The sequence below is a fragment of the Passer montanus genome, unplaced genomic scaffold (genome assembly GCF_014805655.1).
Source record: "Passer montanus isolate IOZ18808 unplaced genomic scaffold, ASM1480565v1 scaffold5, whole genome shotgun sequence".
Lineage (NCBI taxonomy): Eukaryota > Metazoa > Chordata > Aves > Passeriformes > Passeridae > Passer > Passer montanus.
The window spans coordinates 16534558-16551591 of record NW_024369929.1 but is presented as its reverse complement, the minus strand read 5'-3'; the positions used below and the strand labels follow the sequence as shown (position 1 = coordinate 16551591).

General features: G+C 53.3%; 1 protein-coding gene across 1 annotated transcript in view; it reads right to left on the bottom strand.

Moving 5' to 3' along the window:
* SMAD6 (SMAD family member 6) overlaps positions 1–17028 on the bottom strand; it is a 38910-nt gene extending 21882 nt beyond the window's left edge. Inside the window, exons 1-3 of the mRNA XM_039723260.1 lie at positions 16215–17028; positions 13390–13446; positions 11629–11706 (exon numbers count right to left, since the gene is read on the bottom strand). Of these exons, the coding sequence (XP_039579194.1) occupies positions 11629–11706; positions 13390–13446; positions 16215–16809 (730 nt within the window). The 5' untranslated portion in view covers positions 16810–17028. The remainder of the gene's footprint in view (positions 1–11628; positions 11707–13389; positions 13447–16214) is intronic.
* Positions 17029–17034: the final 6 nt, after the last annotated feature.

Genomic DNA, 17034 nt, shown 5'->3' with positions numbered 1-17034 from the left:
CATGGCTTTTGCATCCCTATCCCTGTGGCATTCATTTAAAGATGAGCCAAAGCAGACACGGGCCCGTTCTGGGTCTGGTCCTCCACACAAGCCAGCTCCTGGCTCCTGGAACACCACCCAGGGGTTTGGGGGGCTGGGATGTCCCCACCAGAGACAGGAGCAATCCCACAATGGGTAAGGCTGGGAAAGCCCTCTAAGATCAGCAGCTCCAACCACTCTACTTGTCCCCAGGTGCCACAGCCACATGGCTTTTGCATCCCTTCAGGCATGGTGACTCCATGTGCCAGGGCTGGACAGCCTTTGTGGGGTAAAATTTTCCCAAATATCCATCCTAAACCTCTGCTGGCACAACACCCAACAGCATCCAACACCCCTGAACTGGCACAGCCACACTGACCCAGCTCTTCCCCAGGAACAGATCCAACATGCCATGGATGCAACTCCCACCCACGTCCTCACCTGCCCCCTGCAAACCCACAGGAACCCACCTGAGCTGGAGCGGGGAGCCCCCAGGCAGGGCTTGCAAACTGCAGAGCTGCCACCCAGCTCAGGCCCCAGCCATAAAACGAGCTCCACAATAGTGTTATTTATTTTTTTGGAGTCACAAATGATTTCCAGCAGCAGGAGGGTGAGGGATGCGGCGCTGGACCCGGCACCCGGCCAGTCTCATAAATGGTTGGCAGCCAGCAGAGCAGCAAACCCATTCCTATTGAAATCAGCTTGTTACTACTAATTTTTACTGGCTTCCTGGTCGATTCATAAAGTTTTGTTGGGGTTTTTTTTGTGTTCTGTTGGGGGTTTTTTTGCGGATCTCAGAAAGCAACTCCACAAGACTTGAGGGAAGCTGAGCCCTGGCCATGCCACCAAGGACTGCTCTGCACCCAGCCAGGCACCCACAGCCTCTCTGGAAACACAACAGTGTTTCCAGGGCTTCATAAAACCTCAGCAGAAAGTTCTCCAGAGCAGGCCAAAACCAAAACCTGCTGGATTCAGTTTGACAGTGATTAGAGCAGCCCGAGCCCTCAGGGGCAGCTGCAGACACAGTTCCCAGGGAGGGATTGGGTCTGAGGCACTGAACTGCCCATTTTCACATCTGCCCCTTCTCTGCACAGCTGGATACCCCGAGCTGCTGCACCAGACAGACCCAACCAGATCTAACCTTGGAGCCTGAGCTTTTTATAAGCACCAGTGACTGTTTGCTGTGAGACTTGGCAAAGCTTTGGATCATATAACCATGGAATGGTTTGGGTTGGAAGAGACCTTTAAGATCATCCTGTTCCACCCCCTTCCACGGGCAGGGACACCTCCCACCACACCAGGTTGCTCAGAGCTCCATCCAAGCTGGCCTTAAACACTTCCAGGCTGAGAGCTCCTGTTGGGTTATATCACTACTCCTCTGGATTTTAAGAGGAATGCTGAAAAAAAAAATACTTATAGCTCATTTTTACCTACAGCTCTCACTGTAGCATTTAAAGAACAACAAATTTAAAAAAAAAATTAAAAGACAGGCAAAAAATCAGGACCCAATGACTGTGTTTGCCACAGAGCTGAGGGCAAGATGCAGCATTGCTTCCAAAGGAGCAACATTTATTCAGGACTAAGGGAAAGCAGAACCTTGGGAGTTCCCAGCCAGCAGAGCCCGTGTTTGCCTTCCTGTGCAGGACAGGGATGCTCCCAGACCCCACAGCCTGACGCAGGGGGGATGAATCAAGTGCCTCATTCTTCCCCCTGGACAAACTTGGCTTTTCCCGGCCGGGCTCGCACAAACGGGGCCTTGTGTGAGCTCCACGCTCAGGAACAGGAACAGGCTTTGGAGCAGCCAGGAGGGGAGAAGAAAGAGCAAAGGCAAGAAAAGGGATGTGCTCTGCACAGCACGTCCATCCCAGCAGGAGCCTCTGCAGACAGAGGGGTAACTCTAAAAACCTCATCAGAGAAACAGAATGGGTTGGAAGGGCTCATCTCGTCCCACTTTCCATGACACCAGGCTGCTCCAAGCCCAATGCAGCACTTCCAGGGATGGGGCAGGCACAGTTTCTCTGGGCAGCCTGTGCCAGGGCCTCACCCAGCACTCATCACCCACCACCTGCAGCTCCTGAGGTACCTTTGTCCTTGATTCAACAGACAACTTTGCATCACTCGGTGTGAAAGCACAAAGCAGCTGGCACTTTTTTTTTTTCCAAGTCTTTAACATTCTTTGGCTTCTCTCATGGAAAAATCTTAGCAAATGAGACCTTAATAAATGGAAAGAGCTGAAAAATAGCCTTTCTGCTGGCAGGTTCTGCTCCTGCTCATGGAATACACAGATAAAACCAACACAGTTGTGTCTCCCACCCTTCCGTGGAGCCACTGTGAGAAATCCTGCCCCTGGCATCAAGAGATGCCCCTGCAGCAGCTGCAAGACTCCAACTTCTCCAGCCTGGAGGAAGGGACAGCCTGATCCTTCTGCCACAAGCACTTAGGAGGAGGAACATCTCCAAAGCCATAAACCAAACACAGGAGCAGGAAGGGGAGGGCAGCTCTTCCAAGCCCAGGTGGGGACATGGCCAAGCTGCAGTGGAGCCAGCAGAGCATCAGTGTCCAGCTGGGACAGCAAATGTGACACCAGGGCACTTCCATGAACTGCCACTGGGAAGGGAGGGATGGCTTTGGCCCAGCTTTTGCTCTGGGAATGCACTGGGAGTGGGTGGGGGATGCTGCAGGACAGGAGCACGTGGGCTCCTTGAACCCTCAGCAAAGACCTGCATCCCCCAGGAGCACACAACTGCTGTGAAGGGAAAACAAACTCTCCACACATCCCTCTCTCTTGCACTGTTGGGAATTTGACTTTTTGGCAGGTTTCATACATGGGCTTTTATAACCTGAAAAGCAAAATGCTGAGGGCAGGGAGCAGCATCCCAGCCTGAGCCTGATCCCTGGCAGAGACTGCATCCCTGTGGGGAGGCAGGGACAGGCTGTGTTTTGTGAGGGTTTTCAGGCCTGGGCATCAGAGGCAACTCTTATCCATTTAAACAATAAAATTAGGAAAATACAAGAAGAAAAAAGAGGGGGAGACCTGGAGTGTGGGGCTGATCAAGGAGATGCTGGGGCAGGAGAGGAGCTTTGGGCTTAATTCTGTTTATACCCTCTGATGCTGGTGGTTTTTTCCCCATATCCAAACCCTGGGATGAGGAACCAGCTTCTCCCTGAAGGAGGAGCTTCTCTGGGAAAGGGGTGGTGGGACGGGACAGCAGCACAGTCCAGCACTTCCAGGCCAGAGCTGTTTGATCCCTGCTCCAGCCCCAGGAGCTGCAAAGGCCATTACCAGTCAGCATTAGCAGCCCTGCCAGAGGTCAGCCAAGACAGGCATTTCCATGTGAAATGTTTTTGTTCTTACAGAAAAAAACACACCCAAACAGGAATCCAACAGTCCTGAGCACCCCAAGCCCAGACCCCAGTGCTGCACTCTCCACTCTCCCAGCACTCTGCCCTGGGGTGATGCTTTTCTCCAGCTGAACACCCATTTTCTGGGGCTACAAAAAACCTGCAGAAGGACTTTTGACAAGGTGGGGAGACCCTGGCACAGTTTCCCAGAGCAGCTGTGGCTGCCCCTGGATCCCTGGAAGTGTCCAAGGCCAGGCTGGACCAGGAGCAGCCTGGGATGGTGGGAGGTGTTCCTGCCATGGTGAACAGGATGAGCTCTCATCTCCCTCCCAACCCAAACCAGGATTTCATAAATCAGCCAAGTGCAAGGCACAGAGCAGGGGCAGAGCAAGGGCTGGGACAAACCCAAATCCCCAGGAGCCAGGTGGGACCTCAGTGAGCCAATGTCTCCCCCTGCACCAGCAGCCAGGAGCAGGACCTGGGGCACTCTGCAGGACACGGGGCAGAGCTGGGAATCACAGCCCCAGGCTCTTGGGAAGCACAAAGAGCTGAGTCTCCTTTGCCAGTAAACTGAACCTGAGCTTCCAGGGGCTCAGGACACTTCAAAGCCCTCAGCAGCACTGAAGGGATGGACTTTTCAGCTGTGGAGCAGAGCAGCAAAATCCACACAAACAAGCAGTGTTCCAGAAAACCAGGTTTAGCCATCAGCAGCTCCCAACAACAGGGGGGATGTTTTTTCTGAGGGTTTTTTTTCCCCCTCCTCCTTCAAGTTTGCCTTTTTTTTTTTAAAAGTTTCTTACTAAAAGCCAGCTCGAGCTCCCACACCACACAGCCCACTTGGGTCTGAGCATCCTCCAGAGGTAAAATGCTGAGTTAGGCCTTGGAGCCCGGGGAAGGAGGTGCCTTTGATGAAGAGCAAATCTCCAGACTTCAATGGCTCCGGTGAGCGCCACACATTTAATAAGTTATTTCCGTGGAAAACCTTGGTAACTCAGTTATGAATCAAGCCTATAAACACCTCTCACTCATCAAAGTGCCACAGAAAAATCTATTACTGGGACTGCGAACACAAGCCTCTCTCTACAGGTCCCCTGTAAGAAGCCAAAATTCCTCCTTCAAAACATTCACCGTTTTCAAAGGTCATAAATACACTGTGTCCAGTATTCAGCAAATCCCTTTAAAAAGCAAAACACAGGCACAGGGAAAAAGGAAAGTTCAAACAAAGCCGGATCCATCGGATCCATGCTGCTTAAAGGACACAACCAGAGCTACATCAAAGGAACTTTTACTACCTAGAAAGTCGTATCCAACCCCTAATAGGGTGCAAGAATGTAATGTTTAGGCTACAAAGATTAAACTAATTTACTTTTAAGTAACTTGCTTACTTCCTGATGTTTCTTTTTTAAAAGAGTGATGCCTAGGTGCTCGGAGAAGTGAGGGATGTGATTATTCTGTGATTCAAGGCCAAACATCATAACTGCTCAATGAACCACAGACAAAAACATATTTTATCTGGGTCTTGTACTTTCTCCAAGAACTTGTAGGTTGAAAACATCCAGGCTAGCTGTGAAAATCCATCCCAGTCCTAGGTAACAGAGGGAGAAAAAGCAACTTCAGAGTCTTGCCTCCAAGAGAACCATGCTCCCCAAATACTGCCCATGGAACCTTCACTTCAGGGCATCATCCTGCCTGGATCCCTGATGGAAAATTCTCCTTTGGGGCTCTGTGTGTACACACAAATACAGAGGCATCATCTGCAGAGCAGCTTTAATCTCTGCATCAGGCACAGGGTTTTACCAATATTGGCAAAACCAACCTTCTTCCACTCTTGTGCAGCCTGTGCCACTCCAGGCAGATGATCCCCAGGCTCTGGCAGCCAGTTTGGATTTTCCCCTTCCTTCTTCTGAACAAAGCCCAACTCCAGCTGCCCAGATTGTTTAGGGACAGCTCTGACTGTCCTCATTTCTAAGTGAGGCTGTTGGGTGGTTTTAGCAGCAAAGGGACATTCTCCACCTCCAGTCCAGCAGACACCTGCCCTCCTGTCAGGCTGTTTGGGAGGCTGCTGCTCCTTGCTGCACAGGATGCAAAACCTCAGAGGAACCCTGAGGTTCCTCTTCAGGAGACCCTCAGCAAAAACCATCCCTTCCCACCTCCAGCACATTCCTCAGCCTGTATGAAATTAATTTCCCCATCCCACATCACTGTCCTGGCTGAGCCCTGCACTAATCCCACGACCAAGAGCCCTGCCCTACAAACCTATTTTATACAAACAGCTGTCTCTGGCTTGAGGAACACCTCCACAGCTGCACAGGCACTGCCAGAGCCCCATGCTCTGCACGGATGGAGCCACCTCTCCACACAAGACACGGGTACAGGTGGCACCACCAAGGTCCACTGCCACCAAGGCATGGCCACCCACCAGCTCAGGTACAGCTCAGTGCTCCAGCTCCTGTTTGGTGGCCCAACATGAGTTATCCCACAGGGTTTTCATGGAAAAAACAACCACATGGAGGAAATTTCTCCCTAGAGCTTTGACCTAGGGTGCTTCTCTTCCATTGGCAAGTCGTCTAACTTAAAAAAAAATTCTTGCTGCTTGCTCAATGCTCTGAACAACTTCTTCATCTACTTATGATTTTCCCAGGTGGAATACTCTCTGCTGATGGATGAAGCACTGCTACCAACAGGATTTGGACACAATGAGGAGCCCAGCTGGCTCCAGAATCAATGATCCCTTCACCTTCTGCTCCAAAGGCATGGCAGAACTCCAGGAGCCCCCCACCATGGCAAGCACAAACGGGATGTGGAAAATCCCCCTGCCCTCCATAAATCCCCTGGCTCCAGGGGTTCATCACCACCCCAGACAGACACCTTTATGTAAAACAAAGGAGCACACCTGCACCTCTGTGAAAGGGACAGCCCTGAAAGCCCAGGGAGCAGCTCCCAGAGCTTCCCCACCTTCTCTTCCAGGGATTAATCCATGATTCACCCCACAGCTGGAGAGGCTGCCTTTGGTGGCAGCCCCAGGCAGGGCCAGAAGCTGCACAGGAGCAAAGCCCAGGGAGGGCAGGGTGCTGCTCTGAGGCTCTCCCAGTCACCCCAGCTCTCCCATGGGGGTTCCAGCATCCACAGCCAAGTGGGAAAAGCCTCCACAGCGAGCAGAGAATTCCTCTCTGAAGCACACTGGAAAATAGATGCACTTTATTTCCCGTTGGCAAAGTGAAACTATGGAGGAAAGCTGTTTAATATAAAAACATCTGACAAAGCACCTCCAGGATGTATTTTTTTGCATCAAAGAAGTAGCTCTTGGCAACAGGCTCGTTCCTCCGACCAGGAGAGGTTTTTAGCCAAACCCTGATTGTTCTAGACTGCACAGGGGAAGACAAGCCAGCAAACCTACAGTTAAATAGGAAAGAAAAAAAAGAAACCAAAACCATTACTGGCCCAAACAAACATCTGTCTGTGATTAAACTGGATGCACAGATACGTTGTGTCTTTTTTAAAGGATTTCTTTCTGCAGGAAGGGAGGGGAGAAGGGATGAAAAGGCTCCAGGGTGGTGCTGGGTCAGACCCAGCCCCCAGCCCAGACCTGTCACTGACACAGCAAAGCCAGAGCCTGTCCTCAAAACCCAGCTTTTCCCCCCAGAAGAAACTGCTGTCCTATTACTGACAAAAATACCCTTTTTTTCTATTAACAGGTAATTCCAGAACCTCTCCCCCAGCCCGGAAAGGGCAATGTTTGCCCAGTTGCCACACACATCCGCCTGACAGATTTAATGGGCTTTTTTTTTTTTTTTCCTACTCCTAACACACAGGATCTTCATAAATTTCCTTGTTAGCATAAATCCTGCAGCCTGTTATTTCTGGGGGGGAGAGGAAGGGAGACGTTCACTTTCTCCATTCAGTGGGTTTTAAAATATGCTTCCTTAAGTTCATCCTAAATATTGCTGGAAGCAGAAAAAACCCTCTGGCTCTCTCCTGGAGCCATGGCATCACCTCAGCAGGGCTGAGTCACCAGCTGGGATGGATGCTCCTGCCTTCTTTCTCCATTTGATGGTACAGAGACCCTGCTCCCCAAATCCAATGCTCCCAGCCCCACCACTGCCCTGCAAAAACTTCCCATGTCAAAAAGAAAAAAAAAATCAGAAATAATTTAAATAAGCTCCTGCCCATTCAGTCTCTGTTTTTTCTCTCTGTTAATTCTCAGCTTTCCCCCACCATCATCAGTCACCAAGCACAGCTCATCTCCATGTGGAGCTCAGCACCTTCTGGACATCAGCAGAGCTGCTGGGAATAAATTCAGATCCATGCTTCCACTCCCAGGTGGAAAACACCTTCCTGCTGCTCTGGAGCACGGACAGAACTCATCCCTCCTCCAACAAAGCACCAATTCAACATTTCTTCTTTAGGTTGCACATTTTCAGCTACACATGGGTTCACCAGAGCTGAAACTCTTGGAGAGTTTTAACACATGGAAAGTGATTTCAAAGTTTAAAAAAACCCCAAATAACTATTTTTGGAAAAAACAATCAGCACCTTCCCTGGGGATGGTCAAGTCAGCACAGAGACCTAAAGATGCAAGGCCACCTCTTGCTCTCCCACCTGCCCTCCCCTATTTAAAGCCACCACTAATAAGAAGTTTGCCCAACGCTCATCACGGTGCTTTTTCAACAGGAATGGGGCTATTCCATGGGTTTTAAGAAAAAGTCCTTCCCAGGGCCAGTGAGGGAGAGCCTGTGGGACTCAGAGGAAGGCAGGCAATCCCAAAGCCCATGGCAGCTGCTCCATCCCATCCCATCCCTGCAGAGAGGCTCAGCCCTCCACACGCCTGGCAAGTCTAACGGGTACAGCAGCTTCTTGGCATGTGCTGGAGGAGCCAAGTCTGAGGGGAAGGGGAAAAAAAAAAAAGGCAGGCAATCCCAAAGCCCACGGCAGCTGCTCCATCCCATCCCACCCCATCCCTGCAGAGAGGCTCAGCCCTCCACACGCCTGGCAAGTCTAACGGGTACAGCAGCTTCTTGGCATGTGCTGGAGGAGCCAAGTCTGAGGGGAAGGGGAAAAAAAAAAATTACTACAAATGTTCCACCAATTATGAGTCACGAGGCCGAGCTTTTGTTCCTGCCTTGCTGGATTTTGCCCTTTCCCTGGTATTTCCCCAGCCCCGGCCGGCAGCCGCGGGGACGCCAGGACTGGCCAAGGCTCTGCTGGCTCCCGGGGGACAGACAGGCTCAGCCCAGGCCAGGGACCCACCTGGGCTTAAAACACAGCCCCCAAACAGCAGTTCTGCTCAGCTCTGCTCCCCAGGCAGGAGTGAATGTAAGCAGGAAAAGATGGAGCTCCTGTTTGTGCTGAATGTGGCACTGCCTGAGCTCAGGAGGAGGAACCTGCAGGGTCAGACACCTCCAAGCACCTTTTCCCACCAACCCAGACCTTCCCAGGCATTGCACCTCACTGGGAAAGCAGGAGCACCCCCTCTTCCCATTCCTAGGGAAAAGCTGTGGCTGGACACTGACCCTTGCACAAACAACTTTGTTCCAAGACCTAAATGCTGTGAACAGGAGATGAAGAGGGCTCTGGGGTATCATCCATGGATCCAGGTCACATCCACCCAACCACCCACAGCTTGTGCTCCCCGTTAGTGCTAACTGTTCCTCTGAACTTCACAGTGAGCCTGCCACTTCTCTCAACAATTTCCCTCTTTTTAAGGGCAATATGTTAGCCATAGAAGGTTCTACTTCAAAAAAAAAAGGGTTATTTTTTTAAACTAATACATATGACAGAGATCATCTTTTGCCTTCATGCTAAAACCTCCTGTTTAGAAGTTCATCAAGTAAAGGAGAAATAGGAGAAGAATAGCTCTCTTTGTTACACAAAATTGAATTTTGTGGCTTTAGTAGGAAAAGCCTTTTTGATGATCAAAGCTGGAATAAATAGCAGTGGCTTGATGCTAGATCCAAAATGTACTTATTTTTGGAAGACAAGTTAAATGCACACTGAGTACACAAGAGGAGGCAGGGAGGACCACGTGCTTTGTGTATCACTCCCACAGACCTACACTTCAAGCAGAGCTACTAAATGAGTTGAAATAGAGAATAAACAAACTGAAATGTGGCAGGTAGACTGGAGCCTAAGTGGGTTTTTCCCTTGTACTTCCCCGTGATGACATGTATGGGTTAACTTCAGCAGGGCTCTTATCCTCTTTCAGCAATCGTGAGCACTGGGGAAAAATAAATCACCCAGCCCCAGACTCTTATTAAAAGTTACACCATTGGAAACAGCACAGGGGAGAGGAGGGATCTGGTTTCAGCACAATCTTGGTCACATGTTATCATTATATTGTTCAAGGAAAAGTTAAAATCTCTCTTCTTTCCAGCAAACCCACCAGATGTCCCATAAAGACTGAGCCATGAGGGAAGCTAAACCATTACACCGTCAGGAACCCCGCTTTTCCAACTTGGCTGCTGTAATTAATGCCAATTATCAAGTTAGAACAAAAGCCACGGGCACGGGGAGCTTTAGGGATGTGCATGCAGCCCTAGGACTGTTTGTTAGGAACTGCAAAGATATATTTATTAAAGCACAAGGCTCAATTATCCCAGTCCTGCAATCAATTGTTCCCCTGCCCTGGACACTTGGCAGCACAATAAAAGCCCCTGGGCCACCACAGGGACACCTGAAAGGACAAGGAGAAGGGAAAATCCCCACAGGGAAATGTGCCACCGTGTCAGGATACAGACCCCGTGCTGTTTGAACACCCTCTGGGGCTGGGATCAGCCTAAACATCCAGAGGAAAGCCCAAGTCTCACTAAACTTCTCACCAAACTGATCCTTCCTCTTGCAAGGAAAGAAAATGAAGAGAAACGCCACAGCCAAGGGACCAGTATTGGGATCAGCCTAAACATCCTGAGGAAAGCCCAAGTATCACTAAACTTCTCACCAAACTGATCATGAACTCTTGCAAGGAAAGAAAATGAAGAGAAACGCCACAGCCAAGGGACCAGTACCCCCAAGGTCCCCTCCAGCACCCCCTGGACTCACAGCATCCCCCAGGTGAGCAGCAGATCCCATCCCCATGCCCAGCAATCCAGCCAGGAGCCTCAGAGGTGTCCAAGCTGCTGAAGGAGGCATGTGGGGCTCCACCAAAACCCACGTTTGTCTGCCTTCATCCCAGCCCTCAGACCATGAACCAGGCAAAGAAATTAAACCTGGTCCTACAGCCAGGCCCGTCCTGTCCCACGGTCAGCCCCCAGCTGGGGTGAGACCAAGGACAGAGATGTGGGAAGGACAGCCCCAGCTCTCCTGCTGTCAGGCAAAACCACCCCCGGCCCTGCAGAGCCCCATTAAGCGAATGAAAGGTTGCAGGGTGGGGCAGAGCAAAAACCAGGACCTAATTAAGCCGAGCTTTGTTCAGGATCTTCAATGGCTCCGTAGCTGGGAGCCTGCTCATGAAAGCAGGGACTGCAGCCTGGGGCCAGGGCCCAACAGGTAACACCAGCCCGACGGTCCCGGCAAGAACCTCCCAGAGCAGCAGCTCTGGAAGGGCCCTGCTGCCCTGCCATGGCAATGGGGAGAGCCCAGGCCCAGCCCCACAGCAGCCATGGCCCCAAGGAAGCCCTAACAGCCCTGCCATGGCAATGGGGAGAGCCCAGACACGGCCCCACAGCAGCTCTGAACGGCCCTGCTGCCCTGCCATGGCAATGGGGAGAGCCCAGACACGGCCCCACAGCAGCTCTGAACAGCCCCAGTGCTCTGCCATGGCAATGGGGAGAGCCCAGGCCCAGCCCCACAGCAGCTCTGAACAGCCCTGCCATGGAAATGGGGAGGGTCCAGAGCCCAGCCCCACAGCAGCCATGGCCCCACAGCAGCCCTAACAGCCCTGCCATGGCAATGGGGAGAGCCCAGGCCCAGCCCCACAGCAGCCATGGCCCCACAGCAGCTCTGAACGGCCCTGCATGGAAATGGGGAGAGCCCAGACACGGCCCCACAGCAGCCATGGCCCCGCAGCCTGGGATCCATGCTGGGGCCTCCACACAGGACACCGTGGCCCTGTGGTCACCTCCACACGTCCCTGCTCACCCCACAAACAGCATCTTATCTCAACATGCAGAGCACAGACTTCTGTGAAAAAAACAACTCAAATAACTGTTCTTTTTGTCCTTCTCTTCACACCCAGAGCACAAACCAGGAGCAGGATCAGGATCCCATCCCCTCCTGGTGTCCCACCCCACCACCAGCCCCCCACGGCAGGGAAAGGCACCAACAGCTGCCAACCTGAGAAATCTCCGGGCGTGACGTTGGGAGAGTTTGTAGCCTCTGTTTCAGTGTAAGACAACGTGGAATCTGATAGATCTGAGGGGAAAAAAAGGGAAAAAAAAGCACTTTTAGTCCTGCTGCGTTTGCCAGCACTACGTGAGCACCCGTGGCTGCTGGGCTTCCCACCACCTCCCCAAGAGAAACTCTCCTCAGAGCCAGAAAGCAGCCATTAACTTTGTAGCTCCACCACGCAAATGCAAAGTTTGAATTGCCTCGACCACAAAAATAACTCCAGTTAAGTTGATCAAACAAGTAGGAACTTGGTGCTTACTGGATAAAGTTACATTAAGCCTCTAAACAAGTCAGAGTTACTATACTTAATTATCACCATTAAAATTCTTGAAGCTGTTTATTCTTGCTTCCTTCCTTCCTCTTTGCTGAAGCGAAGGAAACTTTGTTTTAACAAGTTAAGAGTCTTTGTTATTCTCTCTTGCTTACACCCCTCTAATTAAGTGCTCAACTGTTTGCTCACAGATTAACTATTATTTTTCCAATCAAACAAGCCAGTGAAGCAAATTTCAACCCCTGGCTGTTGTTTTAATAAAGTCACGTGTCGCCCACTATCATCTCTCCCTGCAGCACAAGCAGTTTCTAAAAGGAATTAACTTGGAAGGGGGAGTGCAGGGAGGGACAACTCCTCTTTTTTGCCTCCATACCTAACAAAAAAAAAAGAAAAAAAAGCCACCAGCAGCCAAGTTGGCCTTGCAGGCTGCTCTGGTCACAGCCCTGTGGCGATGAAGGCGCCGGGCACGGGGTGCACACATGGCTGAGCTGCTCCCAGGCCTGGCAGGGCAGGGGCTCACCTTGGCAGGGGCAGCTCCTGCCTTCCCCCGGGGCTGGGTGGGACAGGCAGGCACTGCTGTCCCCTCCTATCCCTGCCAAACCCCGTTGGTCTGCTCCCTGTCCCTGCCCCATGGCAGCAAAAGCAGCTCCCCCTGGTCATTAACGCCGGTAAATCACTGAGCACGGGATAAAGGGAGAAAGGCTCCAGCTGCACTGATCCCAGCAAGAAATCCAAGAGGGATGTGGGATTCCTCCCTTCCCTCCCATGCTCCCAGGTCTCTGCTTCCCATTTAATTGCACAAGAAGCAGGATGGCGAGGATGCAGCGATGCCAGCTCAAAACATCTCCAGGCCCACGTGCAGCACACAGGAGCAGGATCCAAGGCTGCCAGCACCCAGCATCCTGCACTCCACACCCAGCCTGGCCAGCCCAAAGCTGCTCTCACCCACTCTGCTTGGAAAACCTTTTACAACTCCCCAGGAAAAGTGACACCCCGCTCAGAAATGACACAGCTCCGAGTTCCAAAGGCTTTCCATCTCTTTGTAAGGAGCAGAGGAAGGGTAATAGCTGGTTCCTCCATGGAGCAGCACAGCCTGGCCCGTATGGAAATGGCACCCAGGAGCTCCCACTCCCGCAGATTACACACGCAGACAAAACATGACGTCTGGTAACCTTTCATTACGCCTTCATTAAAAATAGAGCTTCATATTATTTTGGAAAATATGCATGTGTCTACACGGTAATTTGGTAGGATAAACTGGCATCCATTTACTTCTTAAAATCCGTCAGCTGATGCTTGCTCAGAAATAATGAGCAGCCATAAAACCCCGACTTGTTGGCTTTTGCCTGGCGTGCCAGGTAGGGCTGCCTCAGAACCAGCACCAGGGCTGCACCATGAAAGAGCTCCCCAGAGATCAAAAGAGACAAAACACGTACCCAGTGGCTTTTGCTCGTCATTAGGAGACAGCCGAGAGTAGGGAGGTGGTGGAGACTCTGGAAAAACAAAACTTCAGGTTAGTGCTGTCTTCGGTTTATCAACAACCCCTCTCGCTTTCTCTTTTGGGGTAGGAACTCTTCCAAGGTTATAAACACCCAGTGGAAAACAAAACACTTGGAAGCAACTGGAGACCAAGGTTTCCCTAATTTTTGAACAATGGGAGTTCCACCTTGAACTTTCAAAGGGGGCTTGGCTACTGAAAATGCTGCACTCCTGCGCCCCACATCTGTGCCTGGACACCCACAGACTGAGTCACACAAAACATCAAACTGCTCCCCAGGAGCCCCATTTCCGTCATCTGCACTGGGAGACAACCTTACAACACACAGGGTTCCCCAAACACTTCCCAAGCACTGAGAAGGACTGGGTGATGAGAAGGCTCCTCCACTGGGAGACAACCTTACAACACACAGGGCTCCCCAAACACTTCCCAAGCACTGAGAAGAAGGACTGGGTGATGAGAAGGCTCCTCTTGGCACACAGGGCTGGCACCCCTGGCTGGCTTCAGGCACCAAGCCATCCCAGTAACTTCAGTCCATCCCAAAAGGCCTCGGCACTTTGTGGCTCAGGAGCAGTGACCCTGATCCTGAATCCATCCCACATTGCTCCTGAGCTCAGCTCTGAGCAGCAGCACTGAGCAGTCCTGTGCTCCATGTCCAGCAAGCGCTCAGAGGTGCTTTGCTGGACCAGGTCATTCAACCAGGTCTCACTGTTCCTAGAAGGGTCAACACCACGGGGAAACTCCACGCCCTGATTACAAGGGTTTCTTTGCCTTTTTCATAGTATGACAGTGATGTTTCTTCAATGGTAACTTGCCAAAACTGAGTGTGCAGCCTGCTGGGCTGTATCAGCGTTCAGCAGGCACCGACTCCAGTGAGAAATTGCTCTATGAAGTCCACCAGTGGCACCACACCAGCCCCAGAGCAGGGAAACACGGGAGTGCTCCTCAGCCCCCACCCGGACCTGAGAGCACCCAGCCAGAACTGCAGCTCAGCCCGGCTGGGCTCCCCAAAAAGCACCTCAGCATCCCCCGTGTGACAGCTCTGGGGTCATCTACTGCTTCTCAGAAAAGCTTCCCCACTCCTCCTAAGGGTGCTTTTCTCACAGGGTGCTTACAGATCCCAAAATATAAAAAAAAATAAAGGTGCTGCTGTCCCCATGTGGAGGTAACAGCAGGACGTGGCTGTGCTGGTCCCACTCCAGACCTGCTGTCACCAGGGACTCGTTGGAAGCACCCCAGAACTTTCACACCCCACGGCAAATGGGGTGGGAAACACCAAGAGGATGATCCCTGCAGGGAGCCACTTGTGGAAAAAGGGCATCAAGGCCTTCTCCCGGCTCCTGTTACCAGCGCCCAGCCGGCGCGGGTGGGTCCTGGCACAGTCACCCGTTATCAAGGTGATAAGGAGCCACTTGATAACAGCTCTGCTTTCTACTACTCCCAGTGAGGGCTGGCAGCCGCTCACCGCTGGGAAAGCCACCACGGCTGCGGGAAAGGCACTGGGAAACTTCTCCCGTTTCATGAAAGAAATGCCCCGTTCCTAAAAACGCAGCTCAACTCCAACTGGAGTAAAAAAGCTGCCTCCAGCCTCTAGCGACCTTGGGGAGAAGCACGCCCAGAAGAGAAGTTTCTTTGAAAGAAGTGATGCAAAGTGAGGCAGGAGCCCAGATTGCAACAGAAATAATAAAATCAGAGTTCTTGCCAAAAAGAGGGACAGTCAGCATAGAATCATAGGATGGTTTGGGTGGGAAGGGACCTTAAAAATCATCTCGTTCCAGCTCTGCCATTGGGAGTGACACCTTCCACTGTCCCAGGCTGCTCCAAGTCCCATCCAACCTGGCCTGGGTCAGTCCCAGGGATTCAGGGGCAGCCCCAGCTTCTCTGGGCACCCTGTGCCAGGGCTCCACTACCCTCCCAGGACAACCTGACCTGGGTCAGTCCCAGGGATTCAGGGGCACCCAGCTTCTCTGGGAACCCTGTGCCAGGGCTCCACTACCCTCCCAGGGAAGAATTCCTTCCCAATATCCCATCTAACCCTGCCCTCTGGCAGTGGGAATCCAGCTGTCCATTTTCATTACAGTTTTTGTGCAGCCTATTATTTCCATTTCTGCACCTCAAATTTCAACACGTCTCTGCTCCATGCAACCATGCCCTGCTGACATGGACACACGATCGAGTACTGCTGAAAGAAACAAAAAACCCTCAGCATGCCCAAACCCACGCCTTGAAAACGCTCATCTCTGCGCACGATTAAAAACCCCAAAAAAAAAATTAAAAAAAAAAAAAAGAAAAAAAAAAAAGAAAAAAAAAAAACCCTGGAGAATTGCAGGAGCCCCCGCGGGTCCGGGGATCCCCGCGGCGGGGACATCCCCGCAGCCCCCCCGAAGCGCCTGCGGCTTTAAGCCGGCGGCGGTGACCGCCCGGCTCCGATACGAGCGAGCCAGGCTGGCGCCAGCGGGATGGAGCCGCCGATTATCGCCCGTCCGGCTCCCGGAGAGCGGGGAAACTCCGCGGGAAGGGGAAAAAACCAATAAAGAGAAAGGGCTTTTTACGCACAACTGGAAGCGCTGGCTCCGAGAGAGGGGGGATGCCCGGCGGGGACCCCGGAGCGGGCGCGTCCCCCCGGGCATCCCCGCGGGCCCGGGGCAGCGCTGCCCACGAGGGCTCGGATACACCCAGCACGGGGTCACAAAGCCCGAACCCCCAAATCGGTGCGTGTTTGCGGCGGGGAGGGGGGCACGGACCCGGCTCGCCGCGGCTCACCTGGCCCACAGAGGCGGCTGAAGTGGTAGGGGTTGCAGCAGACCGTGGGTCCGTCGGCGACGCCGAAGCTCTGGCACTCGCAGAGGGGCTTCAGCTCGGCGGGGTGCTGCAGGTCGGGCCAGCGGAACAGCTTGCCCAGGAGGAGGTGCGGGGGCGCCGCCAGGCCCCCCAGGCGCACCTCGGTGCGGGCCACCAGGACGCAGCCGCCGGGCATCCCCCCGCGGGACTCCACCGCCTCCAGCAGGCTGTCCAGCGAGCGCTCCTTCAGCCGCTTCAGCAGCGAGTAGGTGACGGCCTTCAGCTCCTGCTCCAGCAGCAGCAGCCGCGCCCGCGCCTCCCGGCCCCGATCCGCCATGGGGTCCCCGCGCGGCGCCGCCTCGCCCGCCGCCCCGCGCCGCTCCTCCGGCTCCCGCAGCAGCAGGCTGCGCGCTACCGCGCGGAGCTCCACCGAGGGGCTTTTCTCCGCGATCTTGCAGCTGCCGGTGGCTCCGAGGTCGTGGCCGCTCCTGGCGCTCCCATCTCCGCCGTCCCTGTCCGGAATGACGCGGCTCCTCCAAAGTCGCCGCACCAGCCCTGAGCGTTTGGACCTGAACATACGACCCGCGGGCGGCCGGGGGTCGCGTCGCTCTCCGCCGCCCCCCGCCCTCCTCCGCGGGGCTCCTCGCTCCGCCGCCGGCTCTATCTCATCGCAGCCCCGGAGCAGCCCGGACTCCCCGCGGCGCTGCTGCCCAGCGGATCTCGGACGGCCCGCGGCGGGGCCGCACCATGGGGGGGGCGGCGGGGCGGCGCGGGCATAGACGGCGCCGCGGGGGCCGCTCCC